The sequence below is a fragment of the Canis lupus genome, chromosome 8 (genome assembly GCF_048164855.1).
Source record: "Canis lupus baileyi chromosome 8, mCanLup2.hap1, whole genome shotgun sequence".
NCBI classification, from domain to species: domain Eukaryota; kingdom Metazoa; phylum Chordata; class Mammalia; order Carnivora; family Canidae; genus Canis; species Canis lupus.
The window spans coordinates 35593038-35610968 of record NC_132845.1 but is presented as its reverse complement, the minus strand read 5'-3'; the positions used below and the strand labels follow the sequence as shown (position 1 = coordinate 35610968).

General features: G+C 47.2%; 1 protein-coding gene and 1 long non-coding RNA gene across 5 annotated transcripts in view; both read right to left on the bottom strand.

Annotated features, from left to right (window-relative positions):
- AHCYL1 (adenosylhomocysteinase like 1) overlaps window positions 1–12659 on the bottom strand; it is a 40414-nt gene extending 27755 nt beyond the window's left edge. Inside the window, exon 1 of one of the 4 annotated variants that reach the window (XM_072834904.1) lies at window positions 12499–12659. In XM_072834904.1, the coding sequence (XP_072691005.1) occupies window positions 12499–12549 (51 nt within the window). In that variant the 5' untranslated portion in view covers window positions 12550–12659. Of the gene's footprint in view, window positions 1–11036; window positions 11196–11370; window positions 11533–12498 lie in introns of those variants that run through there. The other 3 variants (XM_072834905.1, XM_072834902.1, XM_072834903.1) reach the window with 3 other exon arrangements.
- Window positions 12660–14877: 2218 nt separating this feature from the next.
- LOC140637596 (uncharacterized) lies at window positions 14878–17309 on the bottom strand. Its single transcript, XR_012034680.1, has 4 exons — window positions 17025–17309; window positions 16703–16782; window positions 16308–16411; window positions 14878–15717 (listed from the first exon to the last, which is right to left on the bottom strand). It is a non-coding gene; the product is annotated as an uncharacterized lncRNA (long non-coding RNA).
- Between the last annotated feature and the right edge of the window lie 622 nt (window positions 17310–17931).

The following is a 17931-nucleotide window of genomic DNA, read 5'->3' as shown; positions in this document are numbered from 1 at the left end:
TTTCCAAGGATAGAGACATATTAATATTGGTATACATGAAGCAAAGCCTTATCTGCCTTCCCCTTTTTATCCTGAGTTCTGTTTGATAATAAAGCAATAGTGACAGACCCTTCAAGACTAAAAAGGAATATCCCGCCCCACCCCACCCCCCACCGGTCTGGGTCTCAAATCCACTCCCTTTGGCTTAAGGCTATCTGGCTTGCCAGCTTATCAGCTGTCTGAGTTCTGTCCTTTGTTTCCTCTCATCTCTCTCCAGTCTTCACTCCTTGTCTATTTTCTCAGTCCTTCATCAATTCCTTCTGGAAGGTTGTGTTTTGAAGCCAGAATTTTGCTAAAATGCCCTCTCATGATCTTTATAATTTTATTATCACTTTTAGTCCAGGAATTGATAATATAAATTATGTTAAAGCAATTCTCATCTTCTGACCTGATTTTTAATCTACTGAATCCAAGAAGGCCAGCTAATCAGAAATCAGAGGCGGGAATGGCAACAAAATCAAAATCATTCAAAGAGTGCAGACTCAAGAAACGCTATTGGTGTAGTGGATGCCTAGCAATTCCTTGCAATTGCTTTATTTATTTATTTATTTATTTATTTATTTATTTATTTATTTATTTATTGGCATCCTTAAGTTCTTTGCAAGTGGCCTCAGCTATATAGAATAAACTATAATCCAGTGTGGCTAGGAGACAATAGTCCCAAACACCCTAATCATGGCCTGGCTTAATCCCAATCACCACATTCTCAATTCTAGGCAAGCATTCTAGGTTTTTAGCCCGGGGTTCATGGATGGGCTTCAGGCTGCCAACTCCCCTTATAAGTAAATTGTCAAAAATATGTGTGCATGCGTGTTTATTTTTCTGGAAAATGAACACGGGTCTGTAGGGCTCCAAAAACCAAATGGTTAAGAACCACTACACTAGACTTACATGACCCAAAAGTAATGACCTTACAATGTAAACTCCAGAGGATATGGATCTTTGTCTTGTTCACTGATGAATCCTAAGTGCCCAGCACAGGTCCTCAGATACAGTAGTAGAGCTCAACCCTGAGCTGACACAGAGCTGCATGATTTCTGGTCACAGTTTATTCTGAATACTCTGGAAAGAAGAGTAACCATAAGCTATTTCCAGTCCTCTCACATGGACACAAGATTCTTCCTCATGGCCAAAGTCACCCAAGATAAGTAGGAGCTACATTACCATCCCAATATCAGATTTCATAACTATTTTGGCCAGTCTTGCTGATAATCTAAAAGAGTGGTTCCAAATATGGGATCTTTCAAGTTTAAGCTGTTTCAAAAAGCACATACTATCCTATTCCCCCTGCCCCTGTATACCTCAACCCTTCCCCATTCTGATTAAGTAGATCTAGGTTAGGGCCCTGAAATGAATGTTTTGAAAAAGCTCCCTAGGTGACTGATTCCTTCCATTCCTTCCACTCCATGAGAAGTACTCATTGAAGACAATCTAAGCAGAATCTGAAAAGCAAACATAAGCACACTGAGTTTACCAGGCTCCTGATAAAGCAACTGAAGGCAACACAGGGAACAAACGGGTTAGACATGTCTTGTTCAGAGATAAAACAAGGCAAAGAAAGTAGAAAATCTGCCCTTTTAATACCAACTCCATCTGTCAGGTACAGCCAATCCATCAAATGGATCTATAGGGTTTAGGAGAACATGACAAAGAGCTTGTCATAGGAAGAGAGACTGTATTTTTATAATGGCTTGGTCCAAAAATCAGTAAAAATTGGCAAGGTGCTCTCATTCCAAACATGCCCAGTGTTTAGCTAATCCCCTCCCTGTGGAGTCAGAAAAGAATGTGCAGAATTCTGAACCCTCTATTCCTCAAATAGGAGGGGTTCCTTCTTCTGAATGCAAGGGTTGCAACTAATCTCAACTTTCCACTCCTAATTACCAACTAGGTAGAAGAATGAGATGCCTTCCAACGTGGGTGCTCTACGTCTAATCCTTATGAGTTATAAATATTCTATACCCCACCTCACAAAAGCTATACCTCTGCCAACCTCAGCTCATTTTCAACTGGCAAATAATGACAGAAACCACCCACAGAATAATGTTTCCCTCTGGGAAATCCTAGGGAAGGGTGCAATAGGGTCAGTGCCTCCAGTGTGCCTTTTCCCTGGACTTACAATACAGCTTATTACATTTAGAACATCATGTTCCCAACCAGCTTGGTCTCTTTTGTGTTATAAACCTGAAGTAAACAGATTCTACAGCAGCTACAAGTCTGTTACCAAGGCCACTGTATTGATCAGTATAATTAACATTCACAATTCATCTAGTCCAGCATGACAAGCCAGCTGGGCTACTCTCTATACAAACTGAACATTGGGAATCTTCATGTCTTGCTTCCTAAGAAGTCTGGTGCTCTGAAGCTGAGCATGCAAAACTCAAGTACTAAACTCGAAGTAGGATACTACCTGGCCACCCACAGGAAACTGAATTAGTTACCAGAACAACTGAACACATCTGCCATCTTTACAAAGTGCCTATTTTCTACTTCCAAAACTACAGAATTCTGAGGGTCTCCCTTTCCCCTGAATCCTGCTTACGTCACATACTTAAGGGAAACAATACACACAGAATCCTCAATGCCAACTAGAGCCTGATTCCTGGTTAGGACAAGCATTGGCCCACTTCCCAGAGGACTGTAACTCTAAAAGAGGTGTATTTCAAAGACAAGGGCATATGAAGCTTTTGAACATGGAGCTCAGCCGTTGGTTCAGAAGTGGCAGCTAGGGCTGCAAAATGAGAAGAATCAGAAGTCTGCCTGGCATTGCAGGGCAGGGCTATTGTTTATTACTTTTAGGATTCCAACACAAATTCCAAAATGAAACTGTTCAACTCACTGCTGGCCCTCAAATCTCGAATACCATAAGAGTAAGCTTCTGTTCCTTAAATCAAAAGCATGTGTAAACCAGAGTACCACTTTCAACTTAGAACAGTGTCACTAATGCTAAGGGTTTAAAACTTGGTGGGACATCACATTACCTTCCCACTACATGTAAGGATACCCCTAACCTGCTAGCCTACTGCCCTGTGGTTCTTGGCTACTGGGCTGAGAAGCTGGAGGCCTTGTGTCTCAACAGTCTTCTCCCTTATCTTCGATTTCTGGCATTATATAGGGATCTATAAAGCTGCTGGAAATTCTTCTCAATTTCTCACCTGCAGTTCTTGGTATTTCCATTATTACCCACATGAGAGGGATCTGAATCAGAAAAACCACCTTCGCCGACTGAAGAGGACAGCGGGCCAAAGCAATCAAGTGAGTCCAACCCACTTTCTCCTAGCGATAACCATCTCCCAATATTTTTACTCAATAAACAATTATTGACAGTACTTATACACCAAGCACTGTATACTATCTGTATGTGTGAGATGTGGTCCTTGCCCTCAATATGCCTGCCTGATCTACAGAAACCAAGTGAAAATTAAGATTCAGATATCAAGTCAGTCCTGAAAAGTTTTGAGAGGTACTACACTGAAATCAAATCTATTTTTGAGAGATACAAGGGAACAAGTTATTTTGTTTAGTTTTGATAGTGTAGCCCGTGAATTCCCTAAACACTCCTGGGAATCAGCTCTGAAGCTTTAGAGGCACCCACAGTTCATTTGAAGGGCAGAGGGCATGAGATAGTACAAGAACCCCCAGAAGCGACTGAAATGCTGGTTTCATATGCCTAAGTTCCTGAGTTGAACCCTCACGGCATTGATAATGAGTCTCTTGGGAAGGTGAGGAGCATCTCACAGAAGGGGATGACAGAGGACACCAACAACCTCAGCTTTGTTTCAAGGACAAACAGCAAGCTGGAAACAATCTCAGCAGTTTCTGGATCTGTAAAGGGAAGAGATACTATGGCATAAAGACCTCCTCTTCTAAATCAGAGTTTTTCACCCAGGATCCACGGGTGAGTTTCAGTAAGTACCACAAGTCCTCTGAAAAGTATATGAAAGTTTTTGTGTTCCTGGATTTTCCCAAAGAACTATAATTTTCATAAGATTTTTAAAGGGATCTGTGACTCAAAAGATTAAGAACCAGCGAGTATCTCAGGAGCCTCCCTCTAACTGGCAAAAGAGAAACCTATTTTAGTTTTCTACCTTCCACACACACTTGTCTACTTACTCCTCTCTTCTAAAATTAGAAACAGAGATGAGGGTGTGCACTTTGAAAATTCAAGGTGGAGAGCTCTTTTCTACATCTCCAAAATAAAGCTAATCATCACGAGAACCCAAATAAATCTTTCTTAAGACCTTTGAGGAAAGAGGTGGCCAAAAAGGGCAGAGCAGAACCACTGTCCTAGTTATTTTTCTGATAGGTCTCTTTTCTGATTTCAGGATCCTAAGATCATAATGAAAACTAGTCACAGTCCAAAAATTTTAACTTGAGGTCAAGTAGTACTGGCTAGTCCTGGAGAAAGGGAATAAAGTAATTCCCATTATGCCCATGGAAACTTGTGCACCAAAGGTTCACTTTAATAAGTACCATAAGAGTTGGAAACACTTCTTAAAAACAGAACTTCCAAAATCCTGACATTACTCAAACAGTGGTAATGGACAGCTTCATTTGGGAGATAAAAATGAAACATGGTTTACACTCATCTCCTCCAGGCCTTTAACCCTCACTCCGTCAGTCACCAATTCACCATCTAGCTCACAGAGCTGTGCACCACTGCAGATCAGCATATTAGCATTTTCCGTTACCATTTTCTATTCCAATAGCATTTTCCGTGGCACTTCGAGCACACAGCATGCTCAGTGGGATTCCACTGATGGCACTGTACACACACTCTTCAAGAAAGAAGAGAAAAACATACAACAGGGCTTACTCTAGCTGGGCAGTTCTTCAGATTGTAAAGAACTAAGTAAGCCTGAGGCAGGTCCAAGATGAGAAGCATGGAACAGTAAGCAGTCCCAAGCCCCTCCTGTTTAAGCCTCAATCAAGCACACAACGGAGTACGAGGTGTCCATTTTAGCAGTGAACTGGTTTGGGCTGGTCAAGGAGAACATTTTCAGCCCATTAAGCTCTACAGGTTAATCACAGAGGCATGTCAGCTGAGGCCCTGGGACTTCCATGGCAAGAAAGCAGGAGCATGCTGGGCCAGTCCCACATTTGTGTTTCTTCAAAGTCTTTTCCTCGTCTCCACCACGGGATTCCGAGTACAACCTTTTACCAGTAGTTCATTATACTTTGTGGCCCGTTTGGGTAGTAAATGATTAAGCCCCACTGTACATTACTAAGTAGCACCAATCATTATACTCAGTCTGAGATTAAGGCACTGGGCTGAATCCTTTAGAGAAACTGAACAGAGATAGGAAAAAAATGAAACCAGTCAGAGTATAAACAAAAGCATAGGTGTTCCACCCTAGTTCTGCAATTGCTTCGGAGCAAAGGCCACACATTTCTGCAGCAGAAAATCAGTTAAATGTAATTAGGAGCAGGCTGTTTAGAGCAAAGAGAAACAGTACCTGAGGGAGGGAGCTGGGAGTACACAGGGATGTGATCTGAAGATGATTATGTAAGAAGATAAAATCACACTTCCAAAGGGTCTTTGGACTTGTTTCATGCAATTCAAGGATTCTAGTTTGGGAAGACTACCAGATGACTGCAGTTTGAGGAAACAAACTCCTGGATTCAGCCTGCCCAGTGTCTGTAAGGAGCCCACCTTTTACAGGTGCCCTGTGTGATGTGGGGGACGGGGGGGGGGGGGGACGGGGGGGTCAGGTGGTATACCACATCCCATTTCTATCACAAGCTCTAAGTTCTCCTGTTGTCTGTGTACCTCTTAGAAATCAAATAATTCAGTGTTCAGTAGGTGCAAGCCCTATGTAAAATAACATTTTTCTCAAGGAAAAATTTTTCCCTGTTGAAAAAGCATTCCAATAGAATCATCTTTGTTTTGGCTCTTTAAGATTATTTCAAAACTCCATATGACCCATGGTACTATTCAGAGTTTACAGAAGCAGTCACTGAATAGCATGCTGGGATAACAGGTCTAAAGCAGAACTGTACCAGGCAAATGAGAAATATGGTCACTCTGGTTATAAAGGAACCAAAGCGTTAAGCAAATTTAGTAAGTTTACTAAATGCTAATCCCCTCAACAATCCTGTAGTACTACCATTATTCCTCATTTTATAGACAAGAAAATGGAGGCTGCAGGGGTTAAGTCACTTGTCCAGAGTCACACAGTTATGAGATGGTAGGGACTGAAGGTAAACCTGATTCCAAAAATCAAGCGCTTAACGTACATTGTACTTCTCCCTCGGTTTTAGGAACAAAAAGGGGGAAGTTAAAGAGACCTTACATAACAGCCAAGCAACAGTGGGATAGCAAGAGAACTACCTGAATGAGTAACAGAAAAGGTGAACATAACGCTATGTGAAGTTTTAACTGCTTGTCATATGCAGGACACTGACACCGTTGACAAAGGTCAGAAGGAAAATTTGTGAATCTGTTTTCACTTTGGATTCTTAGATTTCAGGCTGAATAAACTCTGGTCCATGCAAATGTGTTGTTCTTCGTATCTGATGAGGATGCTCTGACCCACCTCAACACAATGTGTTTGGAATTATTCTACTCAGTATAATAAAGGTAGCCCTTCTTTATAAAATTTTAATGTTCAAATTCCCAAACTTGAGAAACTGGTAAGTAGAAATGATTCTCCTTTACAGGCCAGTTCCTTTATTTTATTTTATTTTTTTTATGATAGTCACACAGAGAGAGAGCGAGAGAGAGAGAGAGAGAGAGAGAGAGAGGCAGAGACATAGGCAGAGGGAGAAGCAGGCTCCATGCACCGGGAGCCCGACGTGGGATTCGATCCCGGGTCTCCAGGATCGCGCCCTGGGCCAAAGGCAGGCGCTAAACCGCTGCGCCACCCAGGGATCCCCAGGCCAGTTCCTTTAAATAAAGGCCCCAAGAAGGCATTAAAGTGCTTGTTTACAGATCATAAGTACTTGAGACTGCAGTATATTTATGAAGAGTCATAGGCAACTAGAAAGCTACACGATTCTATGTATCAAAATACCTTCATAAATAACTTTACAGGAATACACCAGGTAACACACATTGGATCCAAATGGATACCCTCCTGATAAAAGATACATAAGTGTAATCTTGCCAGCAAGAGATCTAGGAAACCAACAGATTCCTCTCTGTTAAAAGAAAATCATCTAAAGTAAGTTAGAACAAAGTAATATGGAAACTAATGTCTGATTAAACAAATCAAATAAGAAAAAGAGATAATCACTATCTGTGGAGAAATCCAAACAAGACCTTCTTATGCCTCTGACTTGTTTGAAGACTGATACTAAAATAGTAGTTGCTCTAAAGAGAATCAAGAGATGCTTATGATGTAGAGAAGATAGCAAATATCCACCTATCAAACCTTTTCTCGGTGTATCTAAGAAGTACTGGTGCAAATTCTGTAAAACTGCACCAAGAATCAGCCATAACATAGCCCCGATGAGAAGAGGAGCATCCTATCCTGCATTTCTTTCACCCAACAGGTTAGCAGCTAAAGAGTACTCGCTAGGGCTCTACTTGGTGTCCTAAGTCCTAGCAAACGCTTTTGATATGCCTTATTCAAATAAAGAATATCTTACAAGCAAAAGTAGTTGTTTTGTGTCTTCCCTTTTCCTCTACTGTGCTGGTGGTAAAAGTCTACAGAGATCTTAGTGGTTCAATGCCTAACGTATCACTCTGGAAAGTCCGTCCAGTCCCAGTCTCCCCCCAATAAATGTTCAGAAGTACAGACAATAGCAAATGCTCTGATAGGCCTACCAGAGAAATAAGTCTATCTTAGGGAAGTTTCATCAACAAGCTGAAGATATGGGTTTACTCTTAGGAAAAAAACAAAAACAAAACCTTGATACAATGTCAATTTCCAAAGACCCAAAGACAGCTATCATCCTTGCAACACAAAGTAGCAGAAAGAAGGATAAATACCCAGTGATTATGGGGAACTAGCAGACTTATTTGGGTTAACTGGTAGCTGCCAACATCAAACAAAGATCCTCCTTAGTTGTGGCACAATGTACGCTCCCTTACAACTAAGGGACGCCTTTCCTCATCCAAATTTTCCTGGCAATACAATCTGAAATCAACAGTAACAGTTGTGAACAAGCCTCACCATGGGACTCATACTATAGCTGTTAATACTGTCCCATGAAAATTTCCTTTAGAACTTTGTGACAGCCAAGGCTGTCTTCCCAAGGAAATGGTATGTATTATCTCCTATGTCTGCTAATGTGATGATTCCCTTTATCCTCTGGCTCCTAGTAAGCTTGGAGCTGCACGTGATGATCAGCCTCATCAACTGTTTTAGTCCTCAGGGTTAATAATATTTTTTCCTTTCCTTCTATAGTTTTGACTTTCTACCTATATGTGTCTTGTGTTATAAGCCATCTCAAATACTCACTAAAAAGAGAGAGTTAAAGTATACTAATAGACTTCCTCAAAACCACTTTTGCAATCTTAGCTCCTCACAAGCGCTTATCTCCACCTGTCCCAAATAAAAAGCACTTATTTGGTAGATGAGGAAACTGAACCTCATTTGCTTAAGGTGGTACCCATTTAGTTGAGTTATTGACAGACAGATCAAGCCTTGAATCAAACCAACAAGTCCTGTTAACTTCACGGTACTGTGGCAGACCCTGGGGCATACAAAACTAAGTTATGATTATGGCTGAAGAACCTTAACCTATGCTTTTAATTGATGGACATGAACTCTTCCCCGAAGTGAATAAAATTTCACCAGTTACACTGGAATCTGATCTAAAGACTATCAAGGTCACCCTAGAGTAACCTATAGCCTGACTGGCACCTCACTTCCTGAGAGGCCTCAGGGCTTGGAGTGATCTAAGGATTACTTGGTCTAGAGCCAGGCTGGAATCCTCGCAGGTTAAGGACGGCACCTTTTGAAGAGCCCTTTTACACCATTCAGTAAAGCCAAGCTACATTTTTTCTCTTTTCTCACGCTTTCTCACATTATCCACACATGGCAGAGGTACATAAGTGACTTAAGTCATAATGTCCAATTCACTTGTTCTGAAAAAACAGGTCACCTAGAACTGGCTATGTGACCTTGACTAGTCCTCAGTCAACTCATTAAATAAATGCCTTTTACCATCACTGGGGAAAAAAAGTAATTAGTCATCATAAATCACTTTAATACAAAGTGCTATGTAAATACTAAACAACAGAGCTAAGAGCAAGATTAGAGAGAAACAAGGGGGTAGGTACACTGACCAACAAATGGAAACTTATGACAGTCTTCCCACAATCCTGGCAGAAGATGCTCATTTCAGCTAACGGAATGAGTCTTTAAAATCATCTTTATTTGGTTTGACAATAATACACATAACAATATTCCTCCTAGGAAGAATAGGGGAGAAGGAATATTTATTCCTGGTAGGTTGTCCTATGGACATCTCAATTACTAGTTAGCCAGGAGGGCAATTAATATTTAAATATCTACTAGAGGGATCCCTGGGTGGCGCAGCGGTTTGGCGCCTGCCTTTGGCCCAGAGCGCGATCCTGAAGACCCGGGATCGAGTCCCACGTAGGACTCCTGGTGCATGGAGCCTACTTCTCCCTCTGCCTGTGTCTCTGCCTCTCTCTCTGTGTGACTATCATAAATAAATAAAAATTTTAAATAAATAAATAAATAAATAAATAAATAAATAAATAATCTACTAGATCCTAGATGTAGAGCTAGGCACGATACATACACTGGTGAACAAGATTACCTGCCTTTATTCAGTTTACAATCTACAATACAAACTGTCTTGGCAATTGCAACAGCATGGGATAAAATTAAGGCAAATAAGAATAAAGGCGCTTAATACCTGAAGCAACTAGACAAAGAGGACAGTCTAATAGGGAGAGGAAGAGTTCAGGGAATTAGGATACGAGGGCTTTTCCCTAACTCCTCATAGGTTATTATCCTTAAGCATTCTTAGAAAAGCTGTGTCTCCAAATAGTGCAGATTACAGGTACTGTCCCAACAAAGCAGTCAGCTGAACCGAGAGCACTCAAATCAGACACCACAGAATCAGAAGATCTTCTACTACCTTTTTTTTTTTCTACTACCTTTTTAATGCATTCTATTGATAAGTTTCTTAATTTTGTGGGAAAGCGGAGCTACAGCACACAACAGCGACCTGTCTTTTCAACCCTTCATTTGATTTCTGGAGTGGTAGATTATCCTCCTTTAAAAACAAAGTCATCGCTCCCAGGATGACAGCTTAACGAATTCAGGTCTCAGGAACCTCAAGGACCGTAACTCTTCCTGCAAACCTCGCTTTACTTAGCTTACACAAGCGCTGCATCCCATCAAACACTGCAGGCAGAGACAGCCTCGAACGAAACACTGTCTTTACAGGAGGGAAATATTTATCCAGCTCCTCACTGGTTCAGAAAGGTCACCTCTTTGCAAAGGTTCTCGGGTCCACTGTTCCCTGGGTGCCAGGTATGTGGAAAGTCAAGATGTGGTTGGCAGCCAATGCTCACAAAGCACTTGGGACCCCAATTCCACCAGAGAGCTAGGTAAGACTAAAAGGTCGTTAATCTTTCACGACAAGAGAATCAGAAGGGTGTCCTTTGAGCTCAACTCGCAGCACAATAGCCTAAAGTTGTTCTGCCTCAGTTAAGTGCAGTCAAGAATGAGCAATCGTTCCTTGCCACCCACCCTCCAACCCACCCGGGCTCCTTTCTCAAGGGATGCCTAAGGGATCTATTCACATGACTACAATCAACCTGTATTCATGGCGGTGCCTGCTGTCACCAACCTCCAAACGTTAGTATCTCACATATGCCGAAGCAACTGGATGACCCTGGAAGGTGAAAATCATACTTTCAAGTCCACACTGCCCTCGCTGCTTTCGCCTGCATGAAACAGCTGGCTTCAGGTCTTTTCCCTCTTGCCTCCAAGCTGAGCACGCAGCTGCCGGGTAAGCCGGCCCGGGTCCCAAACATCTGCCCACAGCAGCCCCGCCAGCCTTACCCCGCTCACCTGGGGGTCTGCACGGCGCCTTCCCGGGGGCAGGTCACGAGGTCCGCCGAGTCGGCCCCCCGCCCCCGCCTGGCCCTTCATCCGGGAAAAGTCAGCCGCAGATTGAAGGCCCGGCCCTTTCGGGTTTCATAAAGATCCCGGAGGAGCAGGGCCGAGGGACAAAGGAAAGTGGGGCCAGCGGCGGCCTCTGCGGCTCGGGGCGGCCCGGGGCACTGCCCTCCGCATCCCCCCCCCCCGCCCGAGGCCCCGCGCCGCCTGCAGCCCGGCCCGCGCCCGCTCGCCCCCCCGCGCGAGGCCCCGGCCCAGGCCCCCGCCGCCACCGGGGCCCCCGCACCTTCTTGGGCGCCTTGGTGACGGTGGCCATGAAAGAGTACTTCTCGGCGTCCTCAATCTCCTTGGCCTGCTTCAGCTCCTCCCCGACCCCGGGCAGCGGCATCGCGTCAGGCATCGACATCCCCCGGCCGGCCCGGCCCGCGCGGCCCCGCCGCCCCCGCCTCGTCCCCGCGCGGCGCCCGCCCGCCGCCCGCCTCGTCCCCGCGCGGCGCCCTCCGACGCGCGCCCGCCCCCTCCCGCCGGCCCGCGCCCAGCCGCGGCCGAGCCTACGCTGCGGCGGCCGGGGTCTCGCCCGCTCGGCAGTCGGCACCGGCCGCTCAGCGACGGCGGCGGCAGGAGCGCCCGGGGCTGCAGCGCCGAGCTCCGGCCGGCCCGCGCCGCCACCTCCGCCGCACGCCGACACGCACGCAAAGTAAGGGTAGAGGGCGGTGACGCCACGTCAAGTACTGGCAGCCCGAGCGGGGCGGGGCCGCGGCGTCCCGTCCTGACGTCACCACGCCGGACCGGCGGCAGAAGCCCCGCCTTCTTCCTCCTGCCCCGCAGGTTCCCAGAGTGAAGCGGGACGTTTCCGCCGCCAGGTGGCGGCATCCGCCCTGTGAGCGGCGCGTGGTTCCGGGCCAGGAGGCCTGGGGACTTGAGCGGGGGCAGTTGGGGCTGCGGGTCCCCGCTCGGCCGGAGAGGGGCGAGGGCGGGCTGCTGGGGAGCCCGGAGCCCCCCGCGACACGTTCTGCAGCCGCGCCAGGGAGTGCGGGGGCCGAGCCGCAGAGCCGCCGAGCCGCCGCCCCTCCCCCCGCGCGCCGCGGGGCCCGCCGCAGCCCTCGGCCTTCCCACGACCTTGCGGGAGCCGCCAGCCGCCAGCCGCCTGCCGCCTGCCGCCTGCCGGGGAAGGCCCGCCCGGGGACGTCGTCGGGCCGGCGGGGGCCGCGAGGGTCCGGCCCGCCAGGGCGCCCTTGCGTGGCTCCTCTGCGGGGCGGTGGCCGCAGCTCGTCCCAGGGCCGGGCGACCCCACCTGGAGCCTGCTGTCAGCCCGGGTAGCGAGTCCTTTGAGGCGTAAGCGGCCTTGGCTGAGTGCCCACGTCCTGTGTCCTGTGGAAAGTCCAGGGCCCTCCCCAAGAGTTCTGTGACTTACGGGGGGACCTAGATCTCCGTGGTCGCCCCTGGCTCTAGTTTTCTGCCTCATCTGAGGTCTTATTCACCATCCCGCTGGTGTGGCCATTTTTCAGTTCCTGCTGTCAATTCAGATATGGAACACAGCCCTGTCTGCTTTCAGCTCCCACCCCTATTCCAAAACAACTGCAAAAATAATGCCGTAACATGTAGCAGAACTTTTAATGAAGGTTTGTGGGCCACAGGGGAGAGATTACATCACACGGCAAACAATTTAAAGTCACATTTCTGAAATGTTCTGAGAAGTGATTTTGGCTACCCTGTCACCTGGGGTTTCTCCCTGGCCACACCACCGCACTAAGCTCCGCGAGCCCACTGCTGTCTAATGTGGCTTCCTCCTGTTACTCCCTTTTTAAATTTAATTTTATCTTAATTCAGTTAATTAACATATAGTGTATTATTAGGTTCAGAGGCAGTGTTCAGTGATTCATCAATTGTACATAACACGCAGTGCTCATTCCATCAGTATCCTCCTTGATACCCATCACTCAGTTACCCCCACTGTTACTCCCTTCCCATCCTTCCACCTCCCTCTCTCCTCCTTGACTGACTCTGGGAAGCCAGATTCCTCTCTACTGTGATGAGTAATTCAGGTCCTCCCAGTGCCCTTTTCTCAAGGGCTCCACCAAGCCCACCTCTTTATATCCAGAAGCCCACCAGGTCTCTGACAGGCTCAGCTCTTTGAAGAAAAGAGCTGTGCCTTGAAATGACATCTTTTTTCACTGGTTTGTGTTCAAGATTGGGGAGGGTGTGAAATACATGCCTCTTGGGGCCCCGGAAATCTTAGTCAGAGAAGCCCATGTTCCAACCGCCCCACCCCATGGGGCCACGTGTTTGAATTGGGCTTTGGAAATGGCCAATGGGGTGCATGCTTCTGCAGATCCTCATCTTCGCTGTTGGGATTCACTCAAAGGTCCCCAACTTCCCTCTCAGGGGTATTCCTGTATCAGAAGGGACAGAGAGCAGGGGGACCAGAATACCAGATTCATTCACATGGGTACCACACTGGTACCTTCCTCTTTATCTCTCAGCTGGGGCCAGGAACCATACTTGCCCACCCAGGAGTCTTTGGACCTACAGCCTAAAGTAGCTTGCAGCCCATGAGTTTGCCCAAATGTTGTCAGTGTCCAAGGATCAGAGGTGCTTGCTCAGAGAACAGAGGCAGAGCCAGTTGGAACAGAAATAAAAACTTCATATCCCTAGAATAGGAAAGCATGTGACTTAGGCTAGCTTATTAAAAAAAAGAAAAAACAACAAAAAACAAAAAGCGCACAAAAAAGTAGATGTGTCTGTCCTCTGGATTTGATTTTTAAAATTCCCATTGTCTGAGGGCTTTGTCTCTCTGAGCCCAAATTTTGCCATGGGTCCTAGCAATCAGACTGTGAGACTCCGTGAGAGGGAGGTTCACCACTCTGACTCCTCCTGAATCAAAGTAAGAGGTTTTCCCTAACACCTCACTCATGGAATTGGCCGTTGCTGCTGCTGAGGATGCTCAAGGCAGAGTCGGTCTGAGATGAAACAATACCCTTGCAGTTTGAACCAGGAAGGAGACCAGCAGGTCTGACTCCACTTACCTGAGTGCCTGGCCCAAGGGGAGGCAGGGGAGGCTGAGCTAGGGGAACTGGGTTCTTAGAATGGAAGGCAGGAGTGATAGTACTCCCTGCCTGGAAAAAGCAGCAGACCTATGTGGTTCATGTCGGGCCAGGGCCCAGGGCCCAGGGCCTTCCTGGAAATCAGCCTGCTGCAGAGGACATGGTTGGCTGCTATTGCTCCCACCATGTGTGGACCAGGGCCCGAAGAACTCACCCAGCCAGAGAGTATGATGACATAACATGGGTGAGAACTGTTGCATGCTGCACCCTCTCCCTCCTAGATGGTCCCACTTGGCCCAGGTAGGGGGGTTGCCTCTCATGGATATCAAGAAATGACCTGTGCTCAACCTGCCTACCCACCTATCTGACTCAGCACCTCTGAGCTAAGTCAGGTAGGTGAGTCAGGGCTCTTTCTCCTGAACGGCACCATCCATACACAGATAAGAACAATGACCAGGAGCCAAAGTTTGAGAAGAATAGAGCCCCAAGGCCAGGTACACCTGCTGTGTGTGCGGAGGGAAGGTGTCAAAGAGCCTAGGGACCAGAAGGGACCCTACTCTAGAAAAGAGTAGCCTGAGGGTAGAAATGAATTAGGAGATGCTGTCCCCAGAAATGTGGTGGCACTGGGGTATCACCCATAGGCTTGGTCTTGTTAATGAAATCCACTCTTCTGTCTTCCCAAAAATTTACTCTCCACATTCATTCATTCATTTTTTAAAAAATATTTTATTTATTTATTTGACAGAGAGAGAGAGAGAGAACACAAGCAGGGGGAGCAGCAGGCAGAGGGAGGAGGAGAAGCAGGCTCCCCATGGAGCAGGGAGCCCAACACGAGACTTGGGTCCTCGGATTCTGGGATCATGACCTGAGCCAAAGGCAGATGCTTAGCTAACTGAGCCATACAGGCGCCCCTCATTCATCTTTTTAAATTCACAAAATATGCGTCAAATGTTGAAGATGTGCCAGGAGCAGCACTATATATTGGGGTTACAGAGACAAAAGACGTACTGATCTCTACCAGGGGACAGATGGTGGGGATATGGGGGAGTGGCGGTGGGGATGAGCAGGAAAAGCTTTGTAGAGGCAGCTGCTCCTTGGGCTGACTCTTGACGTAAGATAAACAGCTTGACAAGGTAGAGAAAGGATAGCATGAGAAGAGGCAGGGCAATGAAATGACTTGGTGTATTACGGGCACTGTAGGTGTTTCGGTGCAGGTGGGGCACACAGGGCAAAGTGGAACAGAGTGAGAGCTGAAGGTGAAGCCAGATCCTGCACTGCCTGGCAAGCTGTGGGTAGATGGTGCTGACATCCACCAGGATGAGGAACCTGGGAGGAGAAGCAAGGCTGGGCAGAGGGGCTGCTGAGATAAGGAGTCAGCTTCAGGCATGTTGAGCTTGATTTGTCTGTGGAGTGAACTGTCCCGGAGTCCCAGGGGATCCTGGGTTGTCACCTTTCACACCTGCTTGCTCCCTGCCAGGCTGGCTCCCAGCCAGGGTGAGCTTCCTCCTGGAGGCCTTTCACCTTCTGTAGGCTAGCCTCTCCTCTCTTTAGACCGCCGAAATGAAAGGTGCAGAAAAATTGCAGGAGATCTTGGATGACAACAGAAGCAAGGAAGCAAGGCTCAGTCAGTGGCTCTGCATTGGGTGGATTGCCTCCCATCTTCTTTCTGTCCCGGGCCCTCCATGTTGCACAACTCTGGGAGGCACCATTGACATTGTAATTGATAGGAAGGGGGCTCTGGAGCAGGACTCCCAGATTGCTCTCCGGGCCCCAAAGGGCTCCCCAAGGCAAGGCTCCTAGCTCCACCTCTGCATCTCAGGCACTGGCTCCGCAAGCATGCCTGGCTCCTGCCTCCCACTCAGCTCCTTCCGTCCCCATGTCCTCTCCCCGCCTTGTAACTCTAGCCCTTTGCGGGAAGATGGAAGTCCCCTGGGGGCCTTCTCCTCTGCTTCTTATGATCATGTTTATTATTTATTATAGTTTTGAGCATTATAGGAAAGGAAAACCTGTGAAGATAAAAATCTCTTTGCCTCAAAGTTCACTTCTCTTTCTTGGCCATTTGCAGAAGAAGCTTGCTTTTACATACCTGTGATCAGTAGGTGCATGTCACCTTGTGTTCTGCTTTGATCAGATTACAATATTTTGAAAACACATATTACCACATACAGAGATTGCTTACATGCTTGTCCTTGCCAGCATTTCCCAAGTGCTCCATCATCTTGCCATGAAAGTTGACTTCATCGCGCTCCCAGCGCTGGCCCCTGGTTTCCAACTTAGTGCAATCTGAATAAAGAGTGTGTCAGAGTAGGAGTCAGAGTGGGATAGGCTTTCAAGCAAAACAGACAAGGTTGGGTCACGGCACCCGGGTCCTGCCGGAGAGAAGGAGCAAAAATGTAAATAGTGGGGCCAATGGTCCAGGCTGTAAATAGGAACTGGGGGAAGTTACCTTTCCACCACAGGGGATGTGAGGCCCCATGCTTGGAACTCTTGCTGGCTGACTCACAGCGGGGAGCTGCGTGGTGTGGAGGGAAGCCCGGCAGAAGGACATGTGGCCCCGCAAGTCTTAACTCTTACCATTTTGGCTGCTGGAATCCTGGGCCTTTCTGGGCCTCTGTTTCTTCAGGCAAAACAGGAGGATAGCTCTCCCTCTGGGGCTTGTGATGATCCAATATAATAAAATAATAAATACAAAAGAGCTTTGAACAAGTATTGTACAAATGGAAGTTACCAAAAGGTGACTCTAGCTAAAAATCTGGAGGGAAAGGTGTAATTGTCGAGAATTTGGAATTTTCACTGTGCACCGCTTCTCAGAAAGAAGAGGAGCAGCAGCAACCTGCTCATTTTGGGGAAGGTTGTCCGTGCTGGTGCTGAGTACTTGTTTATGTCAGGATCCTACCTCCTTGAGAAGTGTTGAAGTGTCCTTGTCCCAGCCATGAGCAACTGCCACTGCCCTGGCCCAGCCTGGGGTCTGGCTACTGTGTATCCAGCAGCCCCTCCAGACTTCCTCCAGTGCTATCTTCTGTGTTGGGCCACAGAGCCTGATGTATCTTTCTTTAATTTGTATTTTCCAAAACTGCAGCCCATAAAAGTTAAGGCTGAGCAAGCATCCAGTAATTGTAAACAATGTTCAATGTTCAAGGAATCTGTTTTGTTTTGCTGGTTCTTTGTGCTACTTTGTGTACTTTCCTGTAAGAGAGAGAGAGAGAGAGAGAGAGAGTGGTAAGGAGTTTACCAAAAAAGCAGATTCCAGAAATTGTGAAACTGGCCTTGGGCATCAGCCTGCGCCCAGGTCTTTGCCAGTTATTTATTAAGCACACACTTTGTGTCAGGGTATGTGCCAGATGCCAGGGAGCCTGCAGTCAACCAGACATTGTTCCTGTCCTCATGGGGCTTAGAGTCAATGGTGGGACTTTGTCACAAAATCCACCCATACCTTTCCATGGAGGGGCCTCCATCCTCGCTTGCTCCATGTGTCCCACCTTGCAAAGTCCTTTTGAGAAGTGAACTGCATTTACCATGCCAGACCCCAGGGCAGGGAGGAGGATGGCAATCCAACTCCAGAGTTCACGTCGACTTAGCCACCCTTGGCTTTGTCCTGAGTCTTTTAGAAGTTTCTGGAATACTGTCTCCCTGGCATATATCCTGTCCTAAGACGATGGAGAGTGGGCTGGTGAGGCGGAAGTGCCAGCTTGCTGGGACCAGAGACTGCACTGCCTGTCTGCTCCGCCTCTCACTTGGCACTGGCTCCCCACCTGCCACCAGCCACCTGCCCCTAGCGCTGGAAGTGGTCTCAGATTTGGAAG